Raw genomic sequence first — 25,232 nt, forward strand, 5'->3', positions numbered from 1 at the left:
GCACTGTTGATGGAAAATCAGTGGTGGGTAAAATTGCTGGTGCCTTTCCAGGAATTAAGGCAGTGGAAACACATTGTGCTATTCGTCATTGTATTGTCCACTGTCATGCATTTGTAAAAAAAAAAAATGCCAGTTTCACTTAAAAATATACTTCATGCTGCTGCTGCTGCTAAGTCGCTTCAGTTGTGCCCGACTATGCGACCCCAAAGACGGCAGCCTGGTGGCTCCCCCGTCCCTGGGATTCTCCAGGCAAGAACACTGGAGTGGGTTGCCATTTCCTTCTCCAACGCATGAAGGTGAAAAGTGAAAGTGAAGTTGCTCAGTCGAGTCCGACTCTTCTCGACCCCATGGACTGCAGCCCACCAGGCTCCTCCGTCCATGGGATTTTCCAGGCAAGAGTAGTGGAGTGGGGTGCCATCGCCTTCTCCATACTTCATGAAGAGTAAATTATTAATTTTATTAACTCTTAACCCTTGAGTTCACACCTTTTTGACATTCTATGTGACAGAATGGTTAGGATGCATGAAACAGTTCTGCAGGCTAAAACTACACTGCTGAAAAAGGGTTTCCAGACCCAATTTCAACTGTGTATGTGGAGATGGAGGCCTCCCCACACCAACAAGCAATTCTTGAACCCCCAGCAGGGTGTCCAAGAATTCAAGTCATTTTTGACCCTGTCTACCGGGTACAGAATCAGATTCCACACGTAAAGGGTTCAGTCCCACAGGACCGTCCTCCACTCTAGGTGCCAGTCACACATCTAGGTCGTTACCTGTGCTTCTGACCAACTGGCTGCAAATCAGAGGTTCCCATGACTTGCTCCTCAGCTTCAGTGAATTTGCCAGGACAGCTCACAAATCCCGGGAAAACCCATCTATTTACTAGATTTCCAGTTTATACATAGGGTATGAGATATAGGGCATGGCCTGGTGGAAGGGGGCAGGGCTTCCATGCCCTCTCCAGGTACATGGGTCCCCCTGATCTTCACAGGTGTTCTCCAACCTGGAAACTCTTTGAACCCTGGCCTCTGGATTTTTAGTGAGGCTTCATTGCAAAGGCATGACTAAGTCATTGGCCATTGGCAACTAATTCAACCTTTAACCCCTCTGCCCTCCCCCGGAGGCTGGGCGTTGGGACTGAAAGTTACCACCCTCTAATCACATGGTTGATTCTCCAGAGAAGCAGCTCCCCCTCTTTCTGTCCCAGAGTCACTTTCCCTGAGGTATTTTAGGACCTGAGGATGAGAGTTCAAATATTATCCCACTGCTTTTATAGCTCAGGCAAGTCCAAGGGTTTGGAGAGCTGTGAGCTAGGATTTGTGAATTGAATATACATATTCATCTGAATGGGACTTCCCTGATAGGTCAGTTGGTAAAGAATCTGCCTGTGATGCAGGAGACCCCGGTTCAATTGCTGGGTTGGGAAGATCCCCTGAAGAAGGGATAGGCTACCCACTCCAGTATTGGGCTTCCCTTGTGGCTCAGCTGGTAAAGAATCCACCTGCAATGGGAGACCTGGGTTTGATCCTTGGGTTGGGAAGATACCCTGGAGAAGGGAAAGGCTGCCCACTCCAGTATTCTGGCCTGGAGAATTCCATGGACTGTATAGTCCATGGGGTCGGGTCACAAAGAGTCGGATACAGCGGAGTGACTTTTCACTTTCATACATCTGAATGACCGAATAGATGTTTTTCCTGTAAGTCACAATACCACAGCTGGTCTTGTGAGGAAAAAGCACATGCAACTAACATACTGGACTTGAAAACTAGCTGCTCTTTTTCCTGGAACATCATTTTTATTTGAAAGTACAAATAACACAAAAACTGTGGCTATGCAGATTTAGGTATTTGGCAGAACTTTTCTTGAAAACCAAGTGAGCTTGTCGCTTCAAGGAGCACAACTGACAGTATTTGTTGCTAATGATGAAATTAGACCTTTAAAGAAAAAGGAATTTTGGAAAACTTACCTTGTTTGAGCTTGACAGCTTCCTAATACTTAAAAATGCTTTTCTAATTAGATTGGTGGTAATTAAAAAGATAATGAAGTATGTTAACATTTGAAAGACTGCATAGCTCAGTGAACTATTTTCCAAATCAATGCATGATGCCATCAATCATGCATGAGTAAAAGATCCAGTTAAAGTACAGAATAAACCAATGGGTTTTAATGTATCAGAGAACAAAAATTCACTAATAGTTTTCAGATCCCACATTGCAGTTAACTTTTAAGGAGCTACCATTTGTTGAATTTTAGTGCAGTATTAGAATATCCTACAATTTATCTCAAAAGGCTATTAAAAGACTTCTCCATCTACACAGTTCAGTGAGGCTGGATTTTCTTCATATATTGTACTTCAACCAAAACTAAAATTGTATTAATAACAGGTTGAATGCAGAGGCAAATACACGAATCCAATGGCTTTCTATTAAGCCAGACATTAAAGAAATTTACAAAAATGAAAGCAATATTCTTTGATTAAAAAAAATGTTTGGAAAATATTTTCCCACAAAAATATTTACATGAAATGGATTCTTATTTTCAAATAAATTGTTTAAATTTCTCAGTGGTAACATGTAGTACACTAAATCATGATAGACCCTGTCTACAGGGTTCTCAGCAGTTAGTATAGAGGGTACTGAGAGCCTCCCCCCAAAACTGAACACCTGGTATGGAGGCTGCATCAGGGATTTGGAGAAAGAGGAGCTTGGAATTCAAGTTCCAATTCTATCACTTAACTGATTTTAGGTTAAGTTACTTAGGTGCAGGCTCAGAAGACAGAGCATGGGTTTACAGCTCCATCACTTGCTGGTAGCATGTTAACTACCTCTGCAAATAGAGATAACCTACAAAACCCTGTTGCTGTGAGAATTAAATGGGATTATACTTGTAAAATGCTTACAACTGTACCTAGAACATGGTAAGAGCTCAGTAAAAGCCAGCTACTGTTATTAGTTACATTAGTCATCTAACAGCATCCTAGTAACTGGCTTGCTTTATCCTCTGCAGAGAACTGAAGCTATTCAGGTGTTATAAATTTGAGAAGGTATAAGTAAACTTGTGGATAATTGTGTGTGGCTTAAACAGTAAGAGAGTATGTTACAAAAACTTTCAGTTTTCCTATTCTCAGCTTTTGAAGAAATTAGATTGACAAACATCCCCTGAACCCTTGCCCTATAATTTAGTTAGGAAACAGAAAAGTATTGTAGGCCCAAAGGAATTGAGGTCTTGCAGAAAACTAAATCCTCAGGAGATCTGGGCAGCTCTACTACTTAAGAAATTCATTTAAACTCTTGACCTCAGTCATGTCATCTTGTTAAGACAAAAATATCACCTCCGACCTCCCTTGCGGCTTCTGAATCCTGCCAAGCTCACCTCAACATCTTTTAAATACACCTTTTCGGCAGCCTCGAAATCCTAATAAACGCCAGGAAGAAGGGCAAAGCCCCAAAGATCTTTTTCCCCTTGCAAATGCCAACATGTGTGTTCTCAGCACCCAGAAGCGAAGGTCTGGACAGCCGCAGCTGCTGCCAGCGCCCTGCCCAACTTTTCAGCAGGGGGTAGCATGCCAGCGTCCTCGCACCATTCTGGCCATTAGCAGGTCAGCCGGGGTACCACGGGGGCCAGGACGTCTGTCTTCCTCTCTATAAAGTGAAGAGGCTGGGCTCGTTTATCCTTGCTCGAAGAACCTTGGCTTTCACCGAGACTTGACAGGCTTTCCACTCGTAACGCCTCAGGCCGCGTCCCTCCCTTCCAAAGACCTCCTGAGCCTTGTGCCGAGAACCCGCGGGAGGCTTCGGAGCGGAGGGCACGCCGCACGCAACACCCACTAGTCCCACGCGCCGACCTCCAGCCGGTTCCGAGGATAACATCTCGCGCGAGTCCCTCCACCTCTCGCGACACTTCCTGCCAGCGCCCCTGCGGGTCTCCAAGCCCCGGCTGTCGCTCCACTGCGCGCTCCCCGTCACCTCAGCTCTCTGCTCTCGGCGGCCCGGCCGGCTGGCAACTCGCCTACTGGGAGCGCGGTGGAGAACGGTGTTGGCGCGAATCCCGCGGGCCCGCAAGCTCCGCCCCGCCCCGCCCCGGCTCGCGGGGCAGGCTTCCGCGGGGACATGTCGTGCCCCTCTGAGCGAGGGCAGCAGAGCGCGAAAGGCTGTGAGGTAGCCAGGTGAGTCCGCGGCGGCCGGGCCCCGGGCCCCCGACCCGAGGGGCGGCTGGGAGGCCCTGCGGGATGGAGATGCCAGGAGCGGAGGAGGGCGCGATGCCCGGAGGCAGGGAAGCGGGGGCCCGGGAGGACCAGCCCCGGCGGGGCGGGGGGTGGCCTCGGTCTCAGGGACGCGGCCTGGGCCCTCTTGGTATCGACGGCTCCTGGAGGCGCCGGGAAGTCATCCGGTTTCCACCCGCGTCCCGCTGCTCGCTGCGGGGCTGGAGGCGGGACGGGGAGAGGCGTCCGCGAGTCCTGAGGTCTCAAACCTGGGTCGCAGGAGGCCCGGGGTCCTGGGGAGAGGGGACATGCGAGGTGGTGGAGGTAAATTCGTGCTGGAGAGAAAAAAAGATAAAAAGTGGCGGAAGCCGGGGAGCGGCGGCTCAGAGGAAGGCCGGGTGTTCTCGGTCCAGCTGCACTGAGTGCCGAGGTGGTCTCGCCCGCTCCCCTCGCCGGAGCCTGGGTTTCCCTTTTGTGGTCTGTCTGCAGCGTTGGTTAGTCTCTGCCGAGCGGTGAAGGGGAAACACAATGGTCAGTCTTCCTTGGGGCAAGAAGGTCACTTGCTACTTTTTTCCTCTTGAAACCTGGACCGTGCGAGTGGGCGCGCGCCTGCGCGCAGTGGCCCAAGCGAGGGTTCGCGTTTTCAGAAATTTGTACCTTAGTCCGTGCTTCAGCACCCTTCAAGGATTGATAAGAAGTGACTGTTACCTTAAATGAATAGTTTTATTTTCAGTGTTGTAATTCCCGTAATCTGGAGCCTAAAAGCAGGTGTTATTAAAAACAGTTGGAGTAAATGTTTTTGGCTTTGGCACTAGATTTATATTGGAAATTGGGGTAAAGTGGTTTGGGGTGTTTTTGCAATCAAGATTTTGACCATGCGTTTCTCATGATTCCAGTTTTGTTTAATTAAAATCGTAGTTTTCTGGGAGGATTGGGAGATCAGTGCAAAGCCCGTTGATCTAACTATAAGAAGCATTTTGTTTAAAGCCTCCTTCCCTCCCTAAAAAAAACAAAAACCAACCAAACAAAAAGCTGTTAATTTGTTATTTATATTTTAAATTGTGTGGCTGCCTTAGGTGTTGTCTTTTTTTTTTTTTTCCCAGAAATTCCTCCTAAAAATAACCCTGTTTTGTGTGTGTGTGTCTGTGTGTATGAACAATTACACTGTTAATAGAAGGAAATTTTTTTTCTGAGAGTTTTCTTTTGTCTTTTAGAGAACAAAATGTCATCAGTGGAGTCACAGCAGGAACAGTCGTCCCAGTCAGACCCATCTCCATCACCAAATTCATGTAGTTCCTTTGAGCTCCTAGACATGGATGCTGGCAGTTTGTATGAACCAGTTTCTCCTCATTGGTTTTATTGTAAGATAATAGATTCTAAGGAGACATGGATTCCTTTCAACTCGCAGGATTCACAGCAGCTGGAAGAGGCATACAGCTCTGGTAGGGTGAAAGTGATGACTTGTAACAGGCGAGGACTTACTGTCATTCCTTTAAAACTGTAATATGATAGTCATTATAGTGAGTGCTGTTTCTAGTTATCTCCTATAGCATTTTAATACTGAAGTTCTGCATTACTGTCCAGTGAGTTTATAATATTCAAAATTTGGTCTGTATTTTGAAAACAGTGCCTATTGTAATTTCTGCATAGTTATCCAATAATGTTTCTTATGTTTCAGTTTTTGTTTAAAAAGAATGGTGGGTGGTAGTATCATATTACAAAAGAATGAATTCTTTAATTTTTCACTTGTTTTTTCTATGCTGGTTAGTACTTTATCATCATGAGGTCATTAATTTACCTTTTGACCCCTTAAGCAAAAAATTCAGGAAAGCTTTCTTATTTACAGTTGTTTTTTTTTTAAGGGATACTATAATCTCCTCAGAAAAAGAGCAAAATAGTATTTGGGTATTATTTTTTTCATGTTTCATTAAAGCCAAGAATGATTTTGATGGTTTAGCCAAGAAGAAAGGAATCATTCATGTGCTTTATAACATTATTTAGCATATAACTCAGAGTTGTATTTTGGGAGTGGCAGTTGTATTTATTTTGCTATACTATGTGCTGCTTTTCCCCTTTCCAATCCTCAATAGGAAAAGATTGTGATAGAATTGTTCCCACTGATGGGGGTAGATATGATGTTCATTTGGGGGAGAGGATGCGGTATGCTGTTTACTGGGATGAGCTGGCTTCAGAAGTGAGACGATGTACCTGGTTTTACAAAGGAGACAAAGATAATAAGTATGTTCCATACTCGGAGAGCTTCAGCGAAGTTCTAGAGGTATTCCTTTGACCTCTTTTACTCATTTTCTTCCTTTTCTTCTCTTATTTAATAATCTTTTCTTCCTCTTTGTGACTTATTTTGTGAATTTATAAAGAGAGCTTGGTTCTATCTGCATCACAGTTTATGGCATTTCTTTTTGCAAGTCCGTTTCAGGATAAAGTAGTTTTCAGATTTTAAAATATTACAGAAACTGTTTATGTCTTTAAAAATTTTTTTCTCTAATGGTGATCATTGTTAGTATTTAAACTATGACCATGAAGTTGTTCATTTTTGCTTTTATTTTTCTTGCTCTGAAACTATTCTGAAATTTGCTTTAAATTGGAGTAGGACATTAATATTGTTGAAAGAAATATATCAAAATGTGAACAATGATTATTTCTAGTCTAGATGATGGAATTAGGACTGATTTTTTGTCTTTGTTCTGATACTTATTGTAATTTTAAAAGAATTTTAAAATTTGATAAATCAAGAGAAGGAACTGTATATGTAATATCCTAATTTTGTGGATAATATACATGCATTAATATCATTGAAAGAAATATATCAAAATGTGTATTGATGTCAGAAGCCACTTTAGGCATTACTGACAGTGTATAGCTGTTTTTTCCAGTCTAGATGATAGAAGCAGAATGATTATTTTTTGTTGATTGTTTTTTGTTTTATTCTATACTAGTGTCTGTTGTCATTTAAAGAGAATTAAAATAAATTTGATAAATTGGAGTAAGATATTCTTACTGTAATTGTTTATCTAGCAGTATTCTTGTAGAGAGGTTCAATTTTAATAGAAAAGCCTTTAGAGAAATCTAATGAAATGTGTCTTGTTTTAAGGAAACTTACATGCTTGCTGTAACTCTGGATGAATGGAAAAAGAAATTGGAGTCTCCCAACAGAGAAATTATTATATTACACAATCCAAAGGTAAAGCAAATTAAGGCCCTTCTTCTTCTTCTTTTTTTTTTTTTTTTAAGGCCCTTCTTTAATGATAGGATTGGGCTTCCCTGGTGGCTCAGAGGTTAAAGCCTCTGCCCACAATGCGGGAGACCTGGATTCAATCCCTGGGTCAGGAAGATCCCCTGGAGAAGGAAATGGCAACCCACTCTAGTATTTTTGCCTGGAGAATCCCATGGGTGGAGGAGCCTGGTGGGCTACAGTCCACAGGGTCTCGAAGAGACTGAGGGACTTCACTTTGACTTTAATGATAGGATTAAGATTAATTGAGTTACTAAAGAGAATGCAATTAATTCTTAGTGGTTTCTTTTTTCTAGCGATTCTACATAGGATAACCTTTGGAAATTTTTATATTGCATTCATAAGAATCTGCCTGCAATGCAGGAGCCCCAGGTTTGATCCTTGGGTTGGGAAAATTCCCCTGGAGAAGGAAATGACAATCCATTCCATTATTCTTGCCTGGTGACTTCTATGGACAGAGGAGCCTGGTGGGCTACAGCTCATGGGATTACAGAGTTGGACACAACTGAGTGACTTTCTCTTTCACACTTTATGTTTTGAAAGACTTGTCCCCACCCCTCAGAAGGTATTAAGATGTCTTTAATGTAGAATAAATATCTTTATTGCTCTGATCTTTTTTATTTAAGCTTATGGTGCATTACCAGCCAGTTGCAGGGTCCGATGAATGGGGTTCAGCACCTGCTGAGCAAGGTCGACCTCGAACAGTGAAGAGGGGGGTTGAGAACATCTCTGTTGACATTCACTGTGGTAATGTTAATCATTCATTTTTTTCTTATCTTCTGATATACTTGTTTATGACTTAAACTGTGGACTTTTTCTATGATATTGATTACCTTGAGGCTTAAAAAATGGTCTTTAATCCAATGGGCTTATTCTAAGTTAAGATTAGTATTACTTGATCTAGTGAGAATCTTAATAGGTATAAAAATCTCTTTTGAAGTTGCTAAGTATATATGGTGGGATGGATAAAATTTGGGCACTACTAATCAGGAAGTCACTAAGTACAAATGAACTGCTTTAGTCCTAATTCTAAGAAATGTGATTCTTCCTGCTTGCTTATTTATTCCTGGTAACTTGTGTCCTTGAAGTTTTTCAACCAGGGGAAACTATTTTTTATTAGGACCCTGATGGTTATCCACTGGTCTCTAGCTAGGGGCATTTATGGTTGGTTTTGTAATATATTTAACTGGATTATAAAATTCCTTTTAAGTATTCTGTCAATGCCAAATTATCTGAATTTGGTAACTGCCCTCTGTTACACAAGAGACTATTCTTAGGAAACACACAAAATATTAACGGTTTAAAGAGATGTGATGTCTGTAGTTTGATAATGTATGCAGCCTACTCCCAAATGGTTCTAAAAATAAATGTGTGTGAACAATGGTAAAGTATGGAATCTGTGTGAAAAAGAGATTTTTTGTACTATTCTTTCAAGTTTTCTGTAAGATTGCAGTTGTTTCAAAATAAAAAGTTTAAAAATCCTGAAAAATTCTTTCACTGACTTACTGGGTTAGTGCAAACCTAATTGTAGTTTTGGACCATGAATTTTAAATCATTATAGCTAGGCTCAAACATGTTTTTATTAATCAAAATAGGAACCATTTCAATCAACACATTTTTGCCAACAATAAATAAGTTTTATTCCTGTAGCATAAAAATCCATGCTTCCAGATTTGACAGACTCTTTGGAAAGCATTTTTTGCCTCATTCTGGTTGTGAAAGTTTTCCCTGCAAAAAGTTGTCAAGATGCTTGAAGAAGTAGTAGTCAGTTGGCAAGAGGTCGGGTGAATACGGCAGATGAAGTAAAACTATGTAGCCCAATTTGTTCAACTTTTGAAGTGTTGTTTGTGCAACGTGGGGTTGGGTGCTGTTGTGCAGAAGAATCGGGCCCTTTCTGTTGACCAATGCCGGCTTCAGGCGTTGCAGTTCTCAGTACATCTCATTGATTTGCTGAGCATACTTCTCAGATGTAATGGTTTCGCTGGGATTCAGAAAGCTGTAGTGGATCAAACTGGCAGCAAACCACCAAACAGTGACCTTGACTTTTTTTTGGTACACCTTTAGCTTTGGGAAACGCTTTGGAACTTCTTGGTTCAGCCACTGAGCTGGCTGTCGCCGGTCGTTGTATAAAATCTACTTTTTGTCCCATGTCACAATCTGATCAAGAAATAATTCATTATTGTTGCACAGAATAAGAGAAGATGACACTTCAACGACAATTTTTTCAATTTTCGGTCAGCTCATGAGGCACCCACTAAGCGAACCTTTTCACCTTTCTAATTTGCATCAAATGCTGAACAGCTGTAGAAGGTCGATGCTGAGTTCTTCTGCAACTTCTTGTTAGTTTTAAGAGGGTCAGCTTTGATGATGGCTCTCAGTTGGTCATTATCAACTTCCAGTGGCTGGCCAGTATGCTCTTCATCTTCAAGGCTGTCATCTCCTTTGCAAAACTTCTTCAACCACTGCTGCACTGTACGTTCATTAGCAGTTCCTAGGCTAAATGTACTGTTGATGTTGCACGTTATCTCCGCTGCTTTACAACCCATTTTGACCTTATTTAAGAAAATCACTCGAATTTGCTTTTTGTCTAACATCATTTTCATAGTCTAAAATAAGAATAAAATAAACAGCAAGTAATAGTACTTAGCAAAGAAAGAAGGTGAGAAATGTGTATTAAAACACATTTAGATGTTAGATCTATAACATAATCACATTTATTTAAAATGTTTTCCAATATCAAATGGCAAAGTTCAACAATGCAAAAACCGCAATTACTCTTGCACCAACCAAATATTTTTAAGATAAATTAGAAACACTTTTGAGATAAATTAGAAACAAAGTAAAATCGCAATATTTTTACTAAGTAGTGAAATATAGGAAAATATGTGTCTTTAAAAAAAAATCTGCTCATATTTTAACCTGCCCATTTCTATTACCTACTTGTTGTGAATGTTTGATTTTGGAATACATGACTGGTTATACTGAATAACTTTTCTTTATAATTTCACTTGTAGGGGAACCTTTACAAATAGATCACTTGGTTTTTGTAGTCCATGGGATCGGACCTGCTTGTGATCTCCGCTTTCGAAGCATTGTACAGTGTGGTAGGTTCGCAAAGCGTGTCAGGTTAGATCATGTAAAGGGACTGTTAGTGCTCCTCTGAGCTGAGATAGTGTTGTCTTAGGCTGTCCTCTTAGCTGCATAATAAGATTTGGAGAGCTGAAGACAGGTGGCAAGGTAGTAAAGCCTCCCAGCTTAGACCTAAAGTGCTAGTAACTTCCTTAGGCTAATAGGTTTATACTCTTAACTAAGTTCTTGAGTGAATAAGCCTTCAAGTCTGATAAAATTGTTTTATGATGTGATTGTCCTGTTTGTAACTATTCCAAATTTAAAGGGAACCATAAATATGTGACCATAAAGATAATCTAGTTTAAATGAACAACTGAAACCTACATTTTTTTAACTTAGACTGTGATAAACCTCATGATACTCTGGAATATTTAGGTCATTAACTTGATTTCATGGGGTCGCAAAGAGTCGGACACGACTGAGCGGCTGATCTGATCTGATCTCTGAACTTGATTTTGAAAGGTAGTATTCATAGTCTAATTGTCCCAATTTGGGAGTCTTATCCTAATGACTAATGCTTCTAAGCATAAACTTTCTAGAAGGTTAAGATCAATGTAATATGAATTCTAAACATCAGTGGTTTTCCTAAAATATTGGATAATGAATGATTGTTTGAGTGCAAGGCCAACTGACATCGTCAAGTGATTCTTTTAAAAAAATAAAACAGTTCATCTGACACAGAAGTTTTGAAGTTAGCATGTGTGTGTTTAATGAAAATGTTTTGTATAGTATAAGCAGTTCTATATGAAAGGAGTGTCTTTTCCTATACGCAGTATTAATTTTTCTTAAATATCGCTCTAGTTTTGACTCTGGTCAGTAGGTGCTCTAAGCAAATGTAGATGAGTGTGGTATAATCGTATGATCTGTTGCATCCTAATTCTGTGAATTGATTGCTTCACTGTTAATGCATTAGTTAATTTTCTTTTCTAGTTAATGATTTTCGCAGTGTTTCTTTGAACCTGCTACAGACTCATTTTAAGAAAGCCCAAGAAAATCAGCAGATTGGGAGGGTAGAATTTCTCCCAGTCAACTGGCACAGTCCCTTGCATTCCACTGGTGTAGATGTGTGAGTAGTACTTTACACCTTTGAGTTGTTACCTGTGATTGTAATGTTTTCTGATCATTAATATGCTTAGGAACATCTCTGCTGTTAGCTCAGAGTGTATATAAAATTCTGTTCAACAAAAAACTTTTTGTACTTCTGTGTCATTTTCTTAGAGTTACATTATTAAGTGCTGAACAATCCCTTTGTTTAACCAGCTTGGGTCAGGAGTAGGGAATGGTGTGTATCTTCTTCGAGTATGTTTTAATGGCTCATTAGTGTTTATTATTGCAGCTTTACTATTTCTTTAGCATAAAGGAGGTTATGGAATTTAAGTTTTCTGCTTAAAACATCTTTCCTTTTTTCAGAGATCTGCAGCGAATAACCCTTCCTAGCATTAACCGCCTCAGGCACTTTACAAACGACACGATTCTGGATGTCTTCTTCTACAACAGCCCCACCTACTGTCAGACTATCGTGGACACAGTCGCTTCTGAAATGAACCGAATTTATATACTTTTCCTGCAGAGGAACCCTGATTTCAAAGGGAGTGTATCCATTGCTGGTCATAGTTTAGGTAATGAATTCTCTATGACTGGAGAGGACTATCATATTTTATGGATACCTTTTAAGTATTTTTGAAGTACAGTGTCTTTTATCAGTGTCAGATTCAGAGGTCTAGAACTGGTGTGTGATGAAATATTAGGAAGGGGTTGGAAGGGTGATGGTGGATTGGAAAGAAAGACTCCCTACTTAGTAGATTTTGCTACATGGGTAATTGGCTTATTCCTTTTTTGTGTAAAAGGCAGCTGTTCAGTGCTAATGCTTCAAAATTGTCCCCTATTCTTCTGTTTTACTTACAGGTTCGCTTATATTGTTTGATATCCTAACAAATCAGAAAGATTCTTTGGGAGATACTGACAGTAAAAAGGTAATTTAGATGTTCAGATAGGTTTTCTCGTATTATTTCTTAGGGATTTTTAGATTTTAGATTTTTTTTCCCACTTAGTCTCATACCATAATATTAAATTTACATTTATTTTAATTTTAACAGATTTGTAATTATCTCTGTTATTCTTGGATGATAGAAGCAAAATAGTAATATGCTTCTATAAATATTTGCCACATTCTAAAATAATTATGGAGTGCCTGATGAACTATGGACTGAGGTTCGTGACATTGTACAGGAGACAGGGATCAAGACCATCCCCATGGAAAAGAAATGCAAAAAAGCAAAATGGCTGTCTGGGGAGGCCTTACAAATAGCTGTGAAAAGAAGAGAAGCGAAAAGCAAAGGAGAAAAGGAAAGATATAAGCATCTGAATGCAGAGTTCCAAAGAATAGCAAGAAGAGATAAGAAAGCCTTCCTCAGCGACCAGTGCAAAGAAATAGAGGAAAACAACAGAATGGGAAAGACTAGAGATCTCTTCAAGAAAATTAGAGATACCAAGGGAACATTTCATGCAAAGAGGGGCTCGATAAAGGACAGAAATGGTATGGACCTAACAGAAGCAGAAGATATTAAGAAGAGATGGCAAGAATACACAGAAGAACTGTACAAAAAAGATCGTCACGACCCAGATAATCACGATGGTGTGATCACTCACCTAGAGCCAGACATCCTGGAATGTGAAGTCAAGTGGGCCTTAGAAAGCATCACTACGAACAAAGCTAGTGGAGGTGATGGAATTCCAGTTGAGCTATTTCAAATCCTGAAAGATGATACTGTGAAAGTGCTGCGCTCAATATGCCAGCAAATTTGGAAAACTCAGCAGTGGCCACAGGACTGGAAAAGGTCAGTTTTCATTCCAATCCCAAAGAAAGGCAATGCCAAAGAATGCTCAAACTACCGCACAATTGCACTCATCTCACATGCTAGTAAAGTAATGCTCAAAATTCTCCAAGCCAGGCATCAGCAATATGTGAACCGTGAACTTCCAGATGTTCAAGCTGGTTTTAGAAAAGGCAGAGGAACCAGAGATCAAATTGCCAACATCCGCTGGATCATGGAAAAAACAAGAGAGTTTCAGAAAAACATCTATTTCTGCTTTATTGACTACGCCAAAACCTTTGACTGTGTGGATCACAATAAACTGTGGAAAATTCTGAAAGAGATGGGAATACCAGACCACCTGACCTGCCTCTTGAGAAACCTATATGCAGGTCAGGAAGCAACAGTTAGAACTGGACATGGAACAACAGACTGGTTCCAGATAGGAAAAGGAGTATGTCAAGGCTGTATATTGTCACCCTGCTTATTTAACTTCTATGCAGAGTACATCATGAGAAACGCTGGGCTGGAAGAAGCACAACCTGGAATCAAAATTATGGGGAAAAATATCAATAACCTCAGATATGCAGATGACACCACCCTTAGGGCAGAAAGTGAAGAGGAACTAAAAAGCCTCTTGATGAAAGTGAAAGAGGAGAGTGAAAAAGTTGGCTTAAAACTCAACATTCAGGAAACGAAGATCATGGCATCTGGTCCCATCACTTCATGGCAAATAGATGGGGAAACAGTGGATACAGTGTCAGACTTTATTTTTTTGGGCTCCAAAATCACTGCAGATGGTGACTGCAGCCATGAAATTAAAAGACGCTTACTCCTTGGAAGAAAAGTTATCACCAACCTAGATAGCATATTGAAAAGCAGAGACATTACTTTGCCAACAAAGGTCTGTCTAGTCAAGGCTATGGTTTTCCCAGTGGTCACGTATGGATGTGAGAGTTGGACTGTGAAGAAAGCTGAGTGCCGAAGAATTGATGCTTTTGAACTGTGGTGTTGGAGAAGACTCTTGAGAGTCCCTTGGGCTGCAAAGAGATCCAACCAGTCCATTCTAAAGGAGATCAGCCCCGGGATTTCTTTGGAAGGAATGATGCTAAAGCTGAAACTCCAGTACTTTGGCCACCTCATGCGAAGAGTTGACTCACTGGAAAAAACTCTGATGCTGAGAGGGATTGGGGGCAGGAGGAGAAGGGGATGACAGAGGATGAGATGGCTGGATGGCATCACTGACTCGATGGCCATGAGTCTGAGTGAACTCCAGGAGTTGGTGATGGACAGGGAGGCCTGGCGTGCTGCGATTCATGGGGTCGCAAAGAGTCGGACACGACTGAGTGACTGAACTGAACAGAAAATAATTATGGTTATCTTATTTCATTATAAATACGCACTGCTGCTAAGTCACTTCAGTCGTGTCCAACTCTGTGCGACCCCATAGACGGCAGCCCACCAGGCTCCACCGTCCCTGGGATTCTCCAGGCAAGAACACTGGAGTGGGTTGCCATTTCCTTCTCCAGTGCATGAAAGGAAAAGTGAAAGTGAAGTCGCTCAGTCATGTCTGACTCTTAGCGACCCCATGGACTGCAGCCTACCTGGCTCCTCCATCCATGGGATTTTCCAGGCGAGAGTACTGGAGTGGGTTGCCATTGCCTTCTCTACTGATCTGTTACTAGAGTTACAGAATCATTGAATTGAAATGGAATTTGCATATGAGGAAATGAAGAATGAATTGAATGCAAATTGATATAGTTTATAGAAATTCTGCTTGAAAGCTGTCCTTAAACACTACTAAGAGCTCAGGGAAAGTTTTGTTAATGATGATGAAGAATACTTTAATAGTCATTCATTCACCGAGTCATTTATTTAAAAACATATAAAGTTTTAATCGACTGCAAAAACTTAAAGATCAATCACATTTTAGTTTATATTTTGTATACATTTCGATTTAGTCAAAGTTAAGATACTGTGTGGCTATCTTACATAGTGCTTTTCTTTATTGCAAAGTAGTAGTAATAAAAAAATCTAAATGAATTTAGACAATATAAGTTTTACAATTTAATTTTTAGGATTTGCCAAGTATTTTCATGGATCAAGGAGATACACCAACACTGGAGGAAGAGTTGAAGAAACTTCAACTGTCTGAATTCTTTAGTATCTTTGAGAAGGAGAAAATAGATAAGGAAGCTCTGGTAAAAATAATCTTTTAAAACTGTACACTCTTCCATTTTCAGTATTTTTATTGCTTATTTTCATCATACTGCTGGCTAAGAGTCTGCCCTTTAGAAGCATTTTAGTCATACATACTTTATCATTAGTAATGCTCTTTAGCATTATTTGTTGTTTTTTTTTTTTCCATCATATAAAGTGATCTTTTTTTTGTGGGAGTTCAAAGTTCAGAGGAGCCACGTTGATAATAGGAATAGAGCAAAGACTAAAATCCAGCACAGCTCTGAAAACATGAGAGCAGGTGTAAAGGCCACTGACTTTTCCAGCTCTTATTTTGTTACACTTTCCAGAGCTCTACTTATGGGTATTTGCTTATTTTTTTGCCACCTCAGGTGTGCCTTTTTTTTTTTTTTTAAGGTTTGTGACACATTTGTTCATTTAACAGGTATTTACTAAATACCTACTATGATCAGGCAGCTGTACCAAGTATGAGGTAGAGTGCTGATAAGGCAGATATCGTTCAAACCTCATGGTACTTATAGCTTAGTGGAAGAGACACAGATGGCCAAACACATAATTAATTACAGCTGTGCTAAGTTCTAAGTAGGGAAAGTACACAGTGGTTTAGGAGTATACCAACAGGATGAGCTGATCTAATCTGGGGGAGCGAAGGAAGACTTCATCAGGGAGCAGCCCTTTAGCCGACATCTGGATTGTTGGTGTGTTTTCTGCTCTGTGTGTCACTGCTCACGTGCATGAACAGGAACATAACCTTTCTCAGGAATGGAACATCTGAGGAGCGTGGAAACCGTGGAGGATTTTTCTGTCATGAAGTTAGATACTCCTTTCTGTAGGCTTTTTTTTTTTTTTTTTTACAATAGTATCTGTATTACTACAGCATTGATAACTCCAGAATTGATATTTTATATTCCTTTTTTAAACTCCTTTATTAAGAGATAAAGTTATTAATGATGCTTTACCACTGGGGACTCTTAGTCATGTAAAGCCAAGAACAACAGAGTGCTTAGGCCTATTCCTCTCAGAGAATAGGACATTTAATTGATTTTATTTTGCCTAGAAATAAAAACAGTGTTTGATTTTTTATGCTTAGACTTTATGTACAGACAAAGACCTTCAGGAAATGGGAATTCCTTTAGGACCAAGAAAGAAGATACTAAACTACTTTAGGACCAGAAAAAATTCAATGGTATGTGCTTAATATAGCTTACGGGATTAAACAGTGTTCTGACTCCCTTGTACCCTTGTGCATTTTGAGATGTATAGGGAGCTAAGCAGTTGTAAAAATTTACCTTTGGCTCTGTTTTTTAGAAACTAAATACATTTTATTAATATCTTTAAAAATATTATCAGTGTCAGAAGTCTTATCTCCCCTGGACTTCTACCATTCAATTGTTTTCCTTTTTTGGGTAGCTTTATAACTAGTTTATTGAAATATATTGCACATCACATACCATAAAATTCACCCTTTTAAAATATACAATTCAGTGGGTCTTGGTATATTCAGAGTTGAATACCCATCACCACTATCGAATTCCAGAACATTTCCATCACTGTAAAAAGAAACATCATATTCAACAGCAGTCACTCCCCATTCGTCCCTCCTGTGAACCACTAATGTATTTTCTGTCTCTGAATTTTCTTATTCCGGATATTTCTTATAAATGAAGTTACACGATATGTGGCTTTTTGTGACTGGCTTCTTTCACTTAGCATAATGTATTCAAAGTATAACCACGTTGTAACAGTACTTGTGCACTGAGTATTTTTGGCCACTGAATTCCTTTCCATAGCCTAGATGATTATCTTTCAACTGTTCAGTAGGTTGCTTGGTTCTGGTTTAAGGCTGATAGAGACATAGTGTCTGCTTTGATTAGAAAGGCATAGGACTGCACTGAACTCAGCAGCCCCCAGCGCCCCACAGTGCTCTGCTGCTGTTTTCTCTCATGATGGTTGCCCAAAATTTCAGTTACTATCCAGATGGCTTTGTACAGCTTTCATCATTTCAGAGCATGTAGGGATATCAATTCATAATTTAAGGCAGCTTTGGTTTTCATTAGCTGTATTTTGTTTTCTGAGAGATTCTTAAAATTGTTGACTGTTGTTTCAAAACCTTCCCAAGCATCCTTTTAAACCGGTAGAAAACTGTATAATCCTTTGGATATTTTTTACTACTTAGCAGCTCCACAGAACTATTGTTTATTCTTTAGGGTGTTAATAGACCAACCCCTCAATCACCTGCTGGGGCAAATATGTCTAATATCCCCAAAGAGTCGGAGTTCTACAGTAGTACTGATGGTCTGGACGTCGGCATTGGGCAGGTAAACAGTACTCATTTTCTTTGGTCATTTTATTGTTTGCCATTTGTACTGTAGAAACAGATGTAACTTTTATTATCAGTAAGAGATGCTTTTATTTCCTTCATCCAGGTGCCTGTAAAATACCCCCGGCTTATCTATAAACCAGAAATATTCTTTGCTTTTGGATCTCCCATTGGAATGTTCCTTACTGTCCGGGGACTGAAAAGAATTGACCCCAACTACAGATTTCCAACATGCAAAGGTTTCTTCAATATTTATCACCCTGTAAGCATTGGACAGCTCTTGTGATTTTGCCTGAATGTTAGGGCTTATTGGTGAAGAGCATATGATAGTCTATTGTGTTGATTTACTTTTTTCTATACTATTTTGTACTAATGAGAAAATTTATAATATGAACCTGGAAGTAAAGGGGACAGAACAAGTACATTTAAAAATAAATGAGCTTATAATTATTCTTATTCCTGAGACCATCATTATGATCAGCAGAGGTATATGTAACTGTTGTTTTCTGCATGTAGTTTGATCCTGTGGCCTATAGGATTGAACCAATGGTGGTCCCAGGAGTGGAATTTGAGCCAATGCTGATCCCACATCATAAAGGCAGGAAGCGGATGCACTTAGGTATGTCTTGAGTCCAGAACCTGATAATTGTAGACCTTCTGGTCAGTGCAGGCTGACTGGACCTTGTTCATTTTGTTTAGCTATGTTGAGCCCTTTTATCTCCGTAAACCATGTAGCGTTCTTTTTCACATGTGTTTCAGAACTGAGAGAAGGCTTGACCAGGATGAGCATGGACCTTAAGAATAACTTGCTAGGTTCGCTGCGGATGGCCTGGAAGTCTTTCACCAGAGCTCCATACCCTGCCTTACAAGCTTCGGAAACTGCGGAAGAAACAGAAGCAGAACCTGAGTCAAATTCGGAGAAGCATAGTGGTCAGTGACTCTGTACACAGTGATTACCTGCACCGGGCCAGAGAAGAGGGACTCCCTGAAGTCTGGTTCTTATTCTCCCAGGGTCTTCTTAACTTTCCCCTTGTTGTTGAGAACCAGCACTAGACTATGAGTCCTACTGGGCCTTCAGCTCTGCTGGTTTCTGTCTGTCATCAAATAGCCACAAATTGTGGAAACACATTATTTGTGAGGGAAAGTGTTAAGAGAAGCTGAGCATCTAGTAACTAGGCTTTAAACCATTCCCCACTCGGGCACTGTGGTGGTGATGCTAAGAGCCTACACTGTGAAGAACCTTGCTTTTACCAGGGAATGTTTGTGTATTCATGGGTCAGTTTTATTTTCCTGGCTGGGGACTAGCTGGGACACTTCTTTTGATTGCACAGTTAGTTCAGCATTCTTTTGCTTTTTAACTGCAAAAGGAGTTTCTTTTCAACTGCCTAAGGCGATCTAACTGCATTTAGTTTGTAAACCAAAGAAAGTGAAAGTGAAGTCGCTCAGTCGTGTCTGACTCTTTGCGACCAGTGGGACCAGTGGACGGTAGCCCACCAAGCTCCTTTGTCCATGGGATTCTCCAGGCAAGAATACTGGAGTGGGTTGCCATTTCCTTCTCCAACCCTGCTTGCATTTAGTTTATAAACCAAAGGTAAATGGAATTAGCTGTCAAAGGTATGGGAAAGAAAGGGGATTGGATAAAATCAGTGTGGCTTGAAAACAAGCTTTAAGGGCATTGAGAGGAGAGAGAGAGAGCTTTCTGAGCAGAGTAGCTCCTCCTCTGCTGAGGCTGGAGTGTAAAGGGAGATAAGGACAGCCTTGGAGGGCTGGAAGCTTCTATATTCTGACCATGGTTCCTTCACATCCAGATGTTAACACAGAAGAGAACCCTGTACCAGTGAAAGAGGAAGCCCCCCCTATCCATGTGGGAATGCTGAATGGAGGCCAGCGCATTGACTATGTGCTACAGGAGAAGCCCATTGAAAGTTTTAATGAATATTTATTTGCTTTACAAAGCCATCTGTGCTACTGGTAAGTGTTTGTTTTTGTTTTGGGTTTTTTTTTTTTTGTCTTCAGTCACTCCTTCGTGTCTGACTCTTTGCGACCCCATGGACTGCAGCACGCCAGGCCTTCCTGTCCATCACCAACTGTTGGAGCTTACTCAAACTCAAGTCCATCGTGTCAGTGATGCCATCCAACCATCTCATCCTCTGTCATCTCCTTCCCCTCCTGCCTTCAATCTTTCCCAGCATCAGGGTCTTTTCCAATGAGTCAGTTCTTCCCATCAGGTGGCCAAAGTATTGGAGTTTCAGCTTCAACATCAGTCCTTCCAATGAATATTCGGGATTGATTTCTTTAGGATGGACTGGTTGGATCTCCTTGCAGTCCAAGGGACTCAAGAGTCTTTTCCAACATCACAGTTCGAAAGCATCAATTCTTTGGCATTCAGCCTTCTTTGTTTATTAAGCCTTCAATGCTCAGCCTTAATTATTTATTAAGACCAAATATTTATTATTTGTATTTATTTTAAACAACATTTATTATTTTTTTAATGACAACCATTCTGAAAGGGGTGAGGGGATATTTCACTGTGGTGTTGAATTTCCATGAGGATTAGCGATGTTGAGCACCCTTTCACGTGCCCATTATCCCTCAAATGACATGATTGTGCTATTTTGTATTAATAATTATGAATAAGCCATCATTCTAATCTCAAATGAGCACTGCCCTATCCTGCTTTTTCTATATCTATCAAATACCTGTGATACAATGAGGACTTACTTCACTAAGCATAATATTCTTTAGGTCCATCCATGTTGCTGCAAGTGGCAGAATTCTGTTATTTTTTATGGCTATGTATTATTCCATTGTAAATATGTACCACATCTTCTTTATTTGTCTGTTGATGGATGCTGAGGTTGCTTCCATACCCTAGTTATTGTGAATAGTGTGGCTATGAACACTGGGGTGCATATATCTTTTCAGGTTAGTGTTTCCATTTTTTCTGGATATAATGCCAAGGAGTAGAGCTGCTGGATCGTATGGTAGTTCTGTTTTTATTTTTTTGAGGAGCCTCTATACCATGTTCTACAGTGACTGCACCAGTTTACATTCCCACCAGCAGCAGATAAGAGTTCCATTTTTTCCACATCCTTGCCAACATTTATTATTTGTGTTCTTTTTGATGACAGCCATTCTGACAGGTGTGAGGTAATGTTTCATTTTGGTTTTGAATTTCCCTGAGGAATAGTGATATTGACCACCTTTTCATGTGCCCATTATCCATTTGTATGTCTTCCTTGGAAAAATGCCTCTTCGGTCTTCTGCGTATTTTTTGATTGGGTTATTTGGGGACTTTTTTGATATTGAGCTTTATGAGCTGTTTATATATTTTGAATATTAACCCCTTATTGCTCATATTATTTGCAGATATTTTCTCCTTTTCAGTAGCTTTTGGTTTCATCTTGTCTGTGGTTTCCTTTGCTGGCAAAAAGCTTTTATGGATTAATTCGGTTCCATTTGCTTATTTTTGTTTTGAAAGATAGACCCAAAATATTTTGCTATGATTTATATCAAAGAGTGTTCTGCCCATGTTCTCTTTTAGGAGGTTGTGGTTTCCACACTTGTATTTAGATGTTTAATCCATTATGAGTTTATTTTTGTATATGGTGTGCAGAGATTTTATGTCATTCTTTTACATGTTGCTGTCCAGTTTTCCCAGCACCACTTATCGAAGAAATTGTCTTTTCTCCATTGTATATTCTTGCCTCCTCTGTTGTAGGTGAGTTGACTGTGGCTGTGCGGGTTTATTTCTGGGCTCTGTTCTGTTCCATTGTTCTGTGTGTCTGGTTTTGTGCCAGTGCTAATATATTTCGATAACTGTAGCTTTGTAGTATAGTCCGAAGTCTGGGAGGATAGCTTTGACAATATAGGGCTTTTTGTGATTCTGTATAAATTTTAGATTCATTTGTGCTAGTTCTGTGCGAAATGTCATGGGTATTTCATTGGGGATAACATTAAGTCTGTAGGTTGCTTTGGGTAGTATGGCCATTTTAATAATATTAATTCTTCTGATCCAAGAGCACAAAATATCTTTTCACTTCTTTATATCATCTTTAGTTTCCTTTCTCAGCGTTTTATAATTCTCAGAGTATAGGCTTTCATTTCCTTGGTTAAGTTTATTCCTAGGGCATTTTATTCTTTTTGATGTAATTTTAAATGGGATTTTTTTTTTACTTTTTGATAGTTCGTTAATATTGTATAAAAAGCATTAGATTTCTGTATATTAATCTTGTATCCTGCAAGTTTACTGAATTCATTTGTTCTAATAGCTTTTTGGTGGAGGCTTTAGGGTTTTCTGTATTAAAGTATAACGTATCTGTAAATAGTGACAGTTTTACTTCCTCCCTTCCAACATGGGTGCTTTTTCTTCCTTCCTCCCTTCCCTTCCTCTGATGTTGTGGCTTGGACTTCCAGTACTATTTATGTTACATCAAAGAAGCAAAAGTGGACATCTGTGTCTTGTTCCTGAATTTGGAGGAAAGGCTTTCAGCTTTTCATTGTTGTGTATGATGATAGCTGTGGGTTTGTCATAAGCAGTCTTTATTATGTTAAGGTATGTTCTCTTTATACCAACTTGGAGAATTTTTGTCAATGTATATTTAATTTTATTAAATGCTATTTCTGTATCTATTAAGATGATCATGTGATTTTTGTCCTTCCTTTTGTTGATGTGGTGTGTCACACTGATTGAACTGTGAATATTGAAGCATCTCTGTGTCCCTGGGATAAATCCCACTTGATCATTGTATATGATCTTTTTATTTATTTTTTTGGATTGTTGCAATATTTTGTTGAGTTTTGCATCTATATTCATCCAAGACATTGGCCTGTAGTTTTCCTTTTTTGTAGTGTATTGGTGTGATTTGGGTATCAGGATAATGATAGCCTCAAAGAATGAATTTGGGAGAGTTTCTTCCTCTTCAATTTTTTGGAATAATTTAAAAAGGTTGAGTGTTAAATCTTTGTAGTTTGCTAGAATCCCCCTGGGAAGCTGGTCCTGGACTTTTGTTTCCTGGGAGTTTTTTTTTTTTTTTTTAATATGTAACTTTTACTTATTTTTACGTATTTTAATTTTTAATTTTTACTTATTTTCTATTATTTTTGGCTGTGCTGGGTCTCTTGCTGCACAGGCTTTTCTCTACTTGCAGCACGTGGGCTTCTCATCGCGGTGGCTTCTCTTGTTGGGAAGCATGGACTCTAGGCCGCGCGGGCTTCAGCAGTTGAGGACCCTGGGCTCTAGGGCACAGGCTCAGTAGTTGTGATGCAGAGGCTCAGTTGCCCTGCGGCATGTGGGATCCTCCTGGACCAGGGATCGAACCTGTGTCTCCTGCATTGGCAGGCAGATTCTTCACCACAGAGCCACCAGGGAAGCCTTCTGTGAGTTTTTTACATAACAAATACAATTTCACTACTAGTGTTTGGTTTGTTCAGATGGTCTGTTTCTTATTGATTTCAGTCTTGCCAATTTTTATGTTTTTTTAGAAATTTGTCCGTTTCTTCTGGGTTGTCCAGATTGCTGGAATATGACTATTGATTGTATCCTCTTATGTTTTTCTCTCTCTGTGGTATCAGTTGTAATTTCTCCTCTTTTATTTCTTATTTTGATTATTTTGGGTTCTCTCTTCTTGGTGAGCCTGGCTAAAGGTTATCAGTTTCTCATTATCTTTTCAAGAAACTAACTCTTGTTTTCACTGATATTTTCTATTGTTTTTTAAAATTTTGTATTTATTTATTTATGGCTGTGCTGGGTCTTCATTACTGCACTGGCTTCTCTAGTTGTGGCAAGCGGGGGCTACTCTGTTGCAGTGCGTGGGCTTCTCACTGTGGCGGCTGCAGGGATTGAATCTGTTGCAGCTTCAGGGCTCTTAGAGTAGGGCGTGGTAGACCAGGGATTGAATCTGTGTCTCCTGCATTGGCGGGTGATTCTTCACCACTGAGCCACCAGGGAAGCCCTGTTGTTTTTTTTTCTTTAAGATCTGTTTTATTCCTTCTCTTTTTGATCTTTATTATTCCCTTGCTTCTGCTAACTTTGCATTGTTTTCTTTTTCTAATTCCTTTAGGTGGTAGGTTTGCTTGAGACTTTTCTTATTTCTCAAGGAAGTGAAGGCCTCTCTCAGGAAGGACTGTATCACTATAAGCTTCTCTCTTAGATTGTTTTTTCTGCATCCCATAGATTTTTGGAGAGTCGTGTTTCCATTTTTATTTGTCTCAAGGTATTTTCTGGTTTCCTTTTTGATTTCTCTATTGATCTGTTGTTTTTTTAGTAGCATATCATTTAATCTCCACATGTGAGTTCTTTTCCTGTTTTTCTTTCTGTAATTGATTTCTAGTTTCATACTATTGTGGTTGGAAAAAATACTTGGTATAATTTCTATCCTCTTAACATGTGATCTGTTCAGGAGAACATTTCATGTGCACTTGGAAAAAAAAAGTCTGTATTCTGCTTTTTTCGGACATAATGTCCTTGTAGATATCTAATATATTCAGATCGTCTATAATGTGTCATTTAAGGCCATTGTTGCCTTATAGCTTTCCTGTCTGGATGATCTGTCCATTGATAAAAGTGGGCTGTTAAAGTCCCCTTCTGTCACTGTGTTATTGTCAGCTTCTCCCTTTAGGTGTGTTAGTATTTGCTTTACATGTTGAGGTGCTCTGTCTTGGATGCATATATGTTAAACATTATGGCTTGTTCTTGTATTGATCCCTTATCATTATAGAATGCCCTTCTTTGTCTTCTGTTATAGCCATTGTTGTAAAGTCTGTTTTGTCTGATAGGAATATTTAGCCCATTGACATAGTAATTATTGATATAGATATGTACTTATTGCATTTTATTACTTGTTTTCCAGTTGTTTTGTAGTTCTTCTCTGTTCTTTTTGTTTCTTCCTTTGTGGTTTAGGGAGCTTCTCTGGTGACTCAGATGGTAAAGAATCTGCCTGCAGTACGAGAGACCTGGGTTCAATTCCTGGATCCAGACGATCCCCTGGAGAAGGGAATGGCAACCCACTCCAGTATTTTTGCCTGGAGAATCCCATGGACAGAGGAGCCTGGCAGGCTACAGTCCATGGGGTAGCAGAGTCGAATATGACTGAGCAACTAAGCCTTTGTGGTTTAATGATTTTATTTAGCAGTATGCTTGTATTCCTTTCTTTTCAGTTTTTGTGTATTTGTTGTGTTTTTTTTTTTTTAATTTGTGATTACCTTGGGGTTCATATATGTTGACCTATATTTCCTTGTTTTAAACTGGCTGTCATATGGGTTCAAACACATTCTGAACATTCTACATTTCTGTTCCCCTCCTCCATATTTTGATGTCGTA

At 39.8% G+C, this 25,232-nt stretch overlaps 1 protein-coding gene across 1 annotated transcript in view; it reads left to right on the plus strand.

Annotated features, from left to right (window-relative positions):
- Window positions 1–2,544: 2,544 nt before the first annotated feature.
- Window positions 2,545–25,232, plus strand: part of DDHD2 (DDHD domain containing 2) — a 30,222-nt gene continuing 7,534 nt past the window's right edge. Inside the window, exons 1-16 of the mRNA XM_027529674.1 lie at window positions 2,545–4,164; window positions 5,415–5,642; window positions 6,291–6,478; window positions 7,310–7,399; window positions 8,077–8,197; window positions 10,465–10,554; window positions 11,510–11,645; window positions 11,990–12,198; window positions 12,485–12,552; window positions 15,471–15,593; window positions 16,682–16,777; window positions 17,799–17,909; window positions 18,018–18,173; window positions 18,428–18,530; window positions 18,671–18,841; window positions 19,720–19,882. Of these exons, the coding sequence (XP_027385475.1) occupies window positions 5,423–5,642; window positions 6,291–6,478; window positions 7,310–7,399; window positions 8,077–8,197; window positions 10,465–10,554; window positions 11,510–11,645; window positions 11,990–12,198; window positions 12,485–12,552; window positions 15,471–15,593; window positions 16,682–16,777; window positions 17,799–17,909; window positions 18,018–18,173; window positions 18,428–18,530; window positions 18,671–18,841; window positions 19,720–19,882 (2,045 nt within the window). The 5' untranslated portion in view covers window positions 2,545–4,164; window positions 5,415–5,422. The remainder of the gene's footprint in view (window positions 4,165–5,414; window positions 5,643–6,290; window positions 6,479–7,309; window positions 7,400–8,076; window positions 8,198–10,464; window positions 10,555–11,509; window positions 11,646–11,989; window positions 12,199–12,484; window positions 12,553–15,470; window positions 15,594–16,681; window positions 16,778–17,798; window positions 17,910–18,017; window positions 18,174–18,427; window positions 18,531–18,670; window positions 18,842–19,719; window positions 19,883–25,232) is intronic.

The sequence above is a fragment of the Bos indicus x Bos taurus genome, chromosome 27 (assembly GCF_003369695.1).
Source record: "Bos indicus x Bos taurus breed Angus x Brahman F1 hybrid chromosome 27, Bos_hybrid_MaternalHap_v2.0, whole genome shotgun sequence".
NCBI classification, from domain to species: domain Eukaryota; kingdom Metazoa; phylum Chordata; class Mammalia; order Artiodactyla; family Bovidae; genus Bos; species Bos indicus x Bos taurus.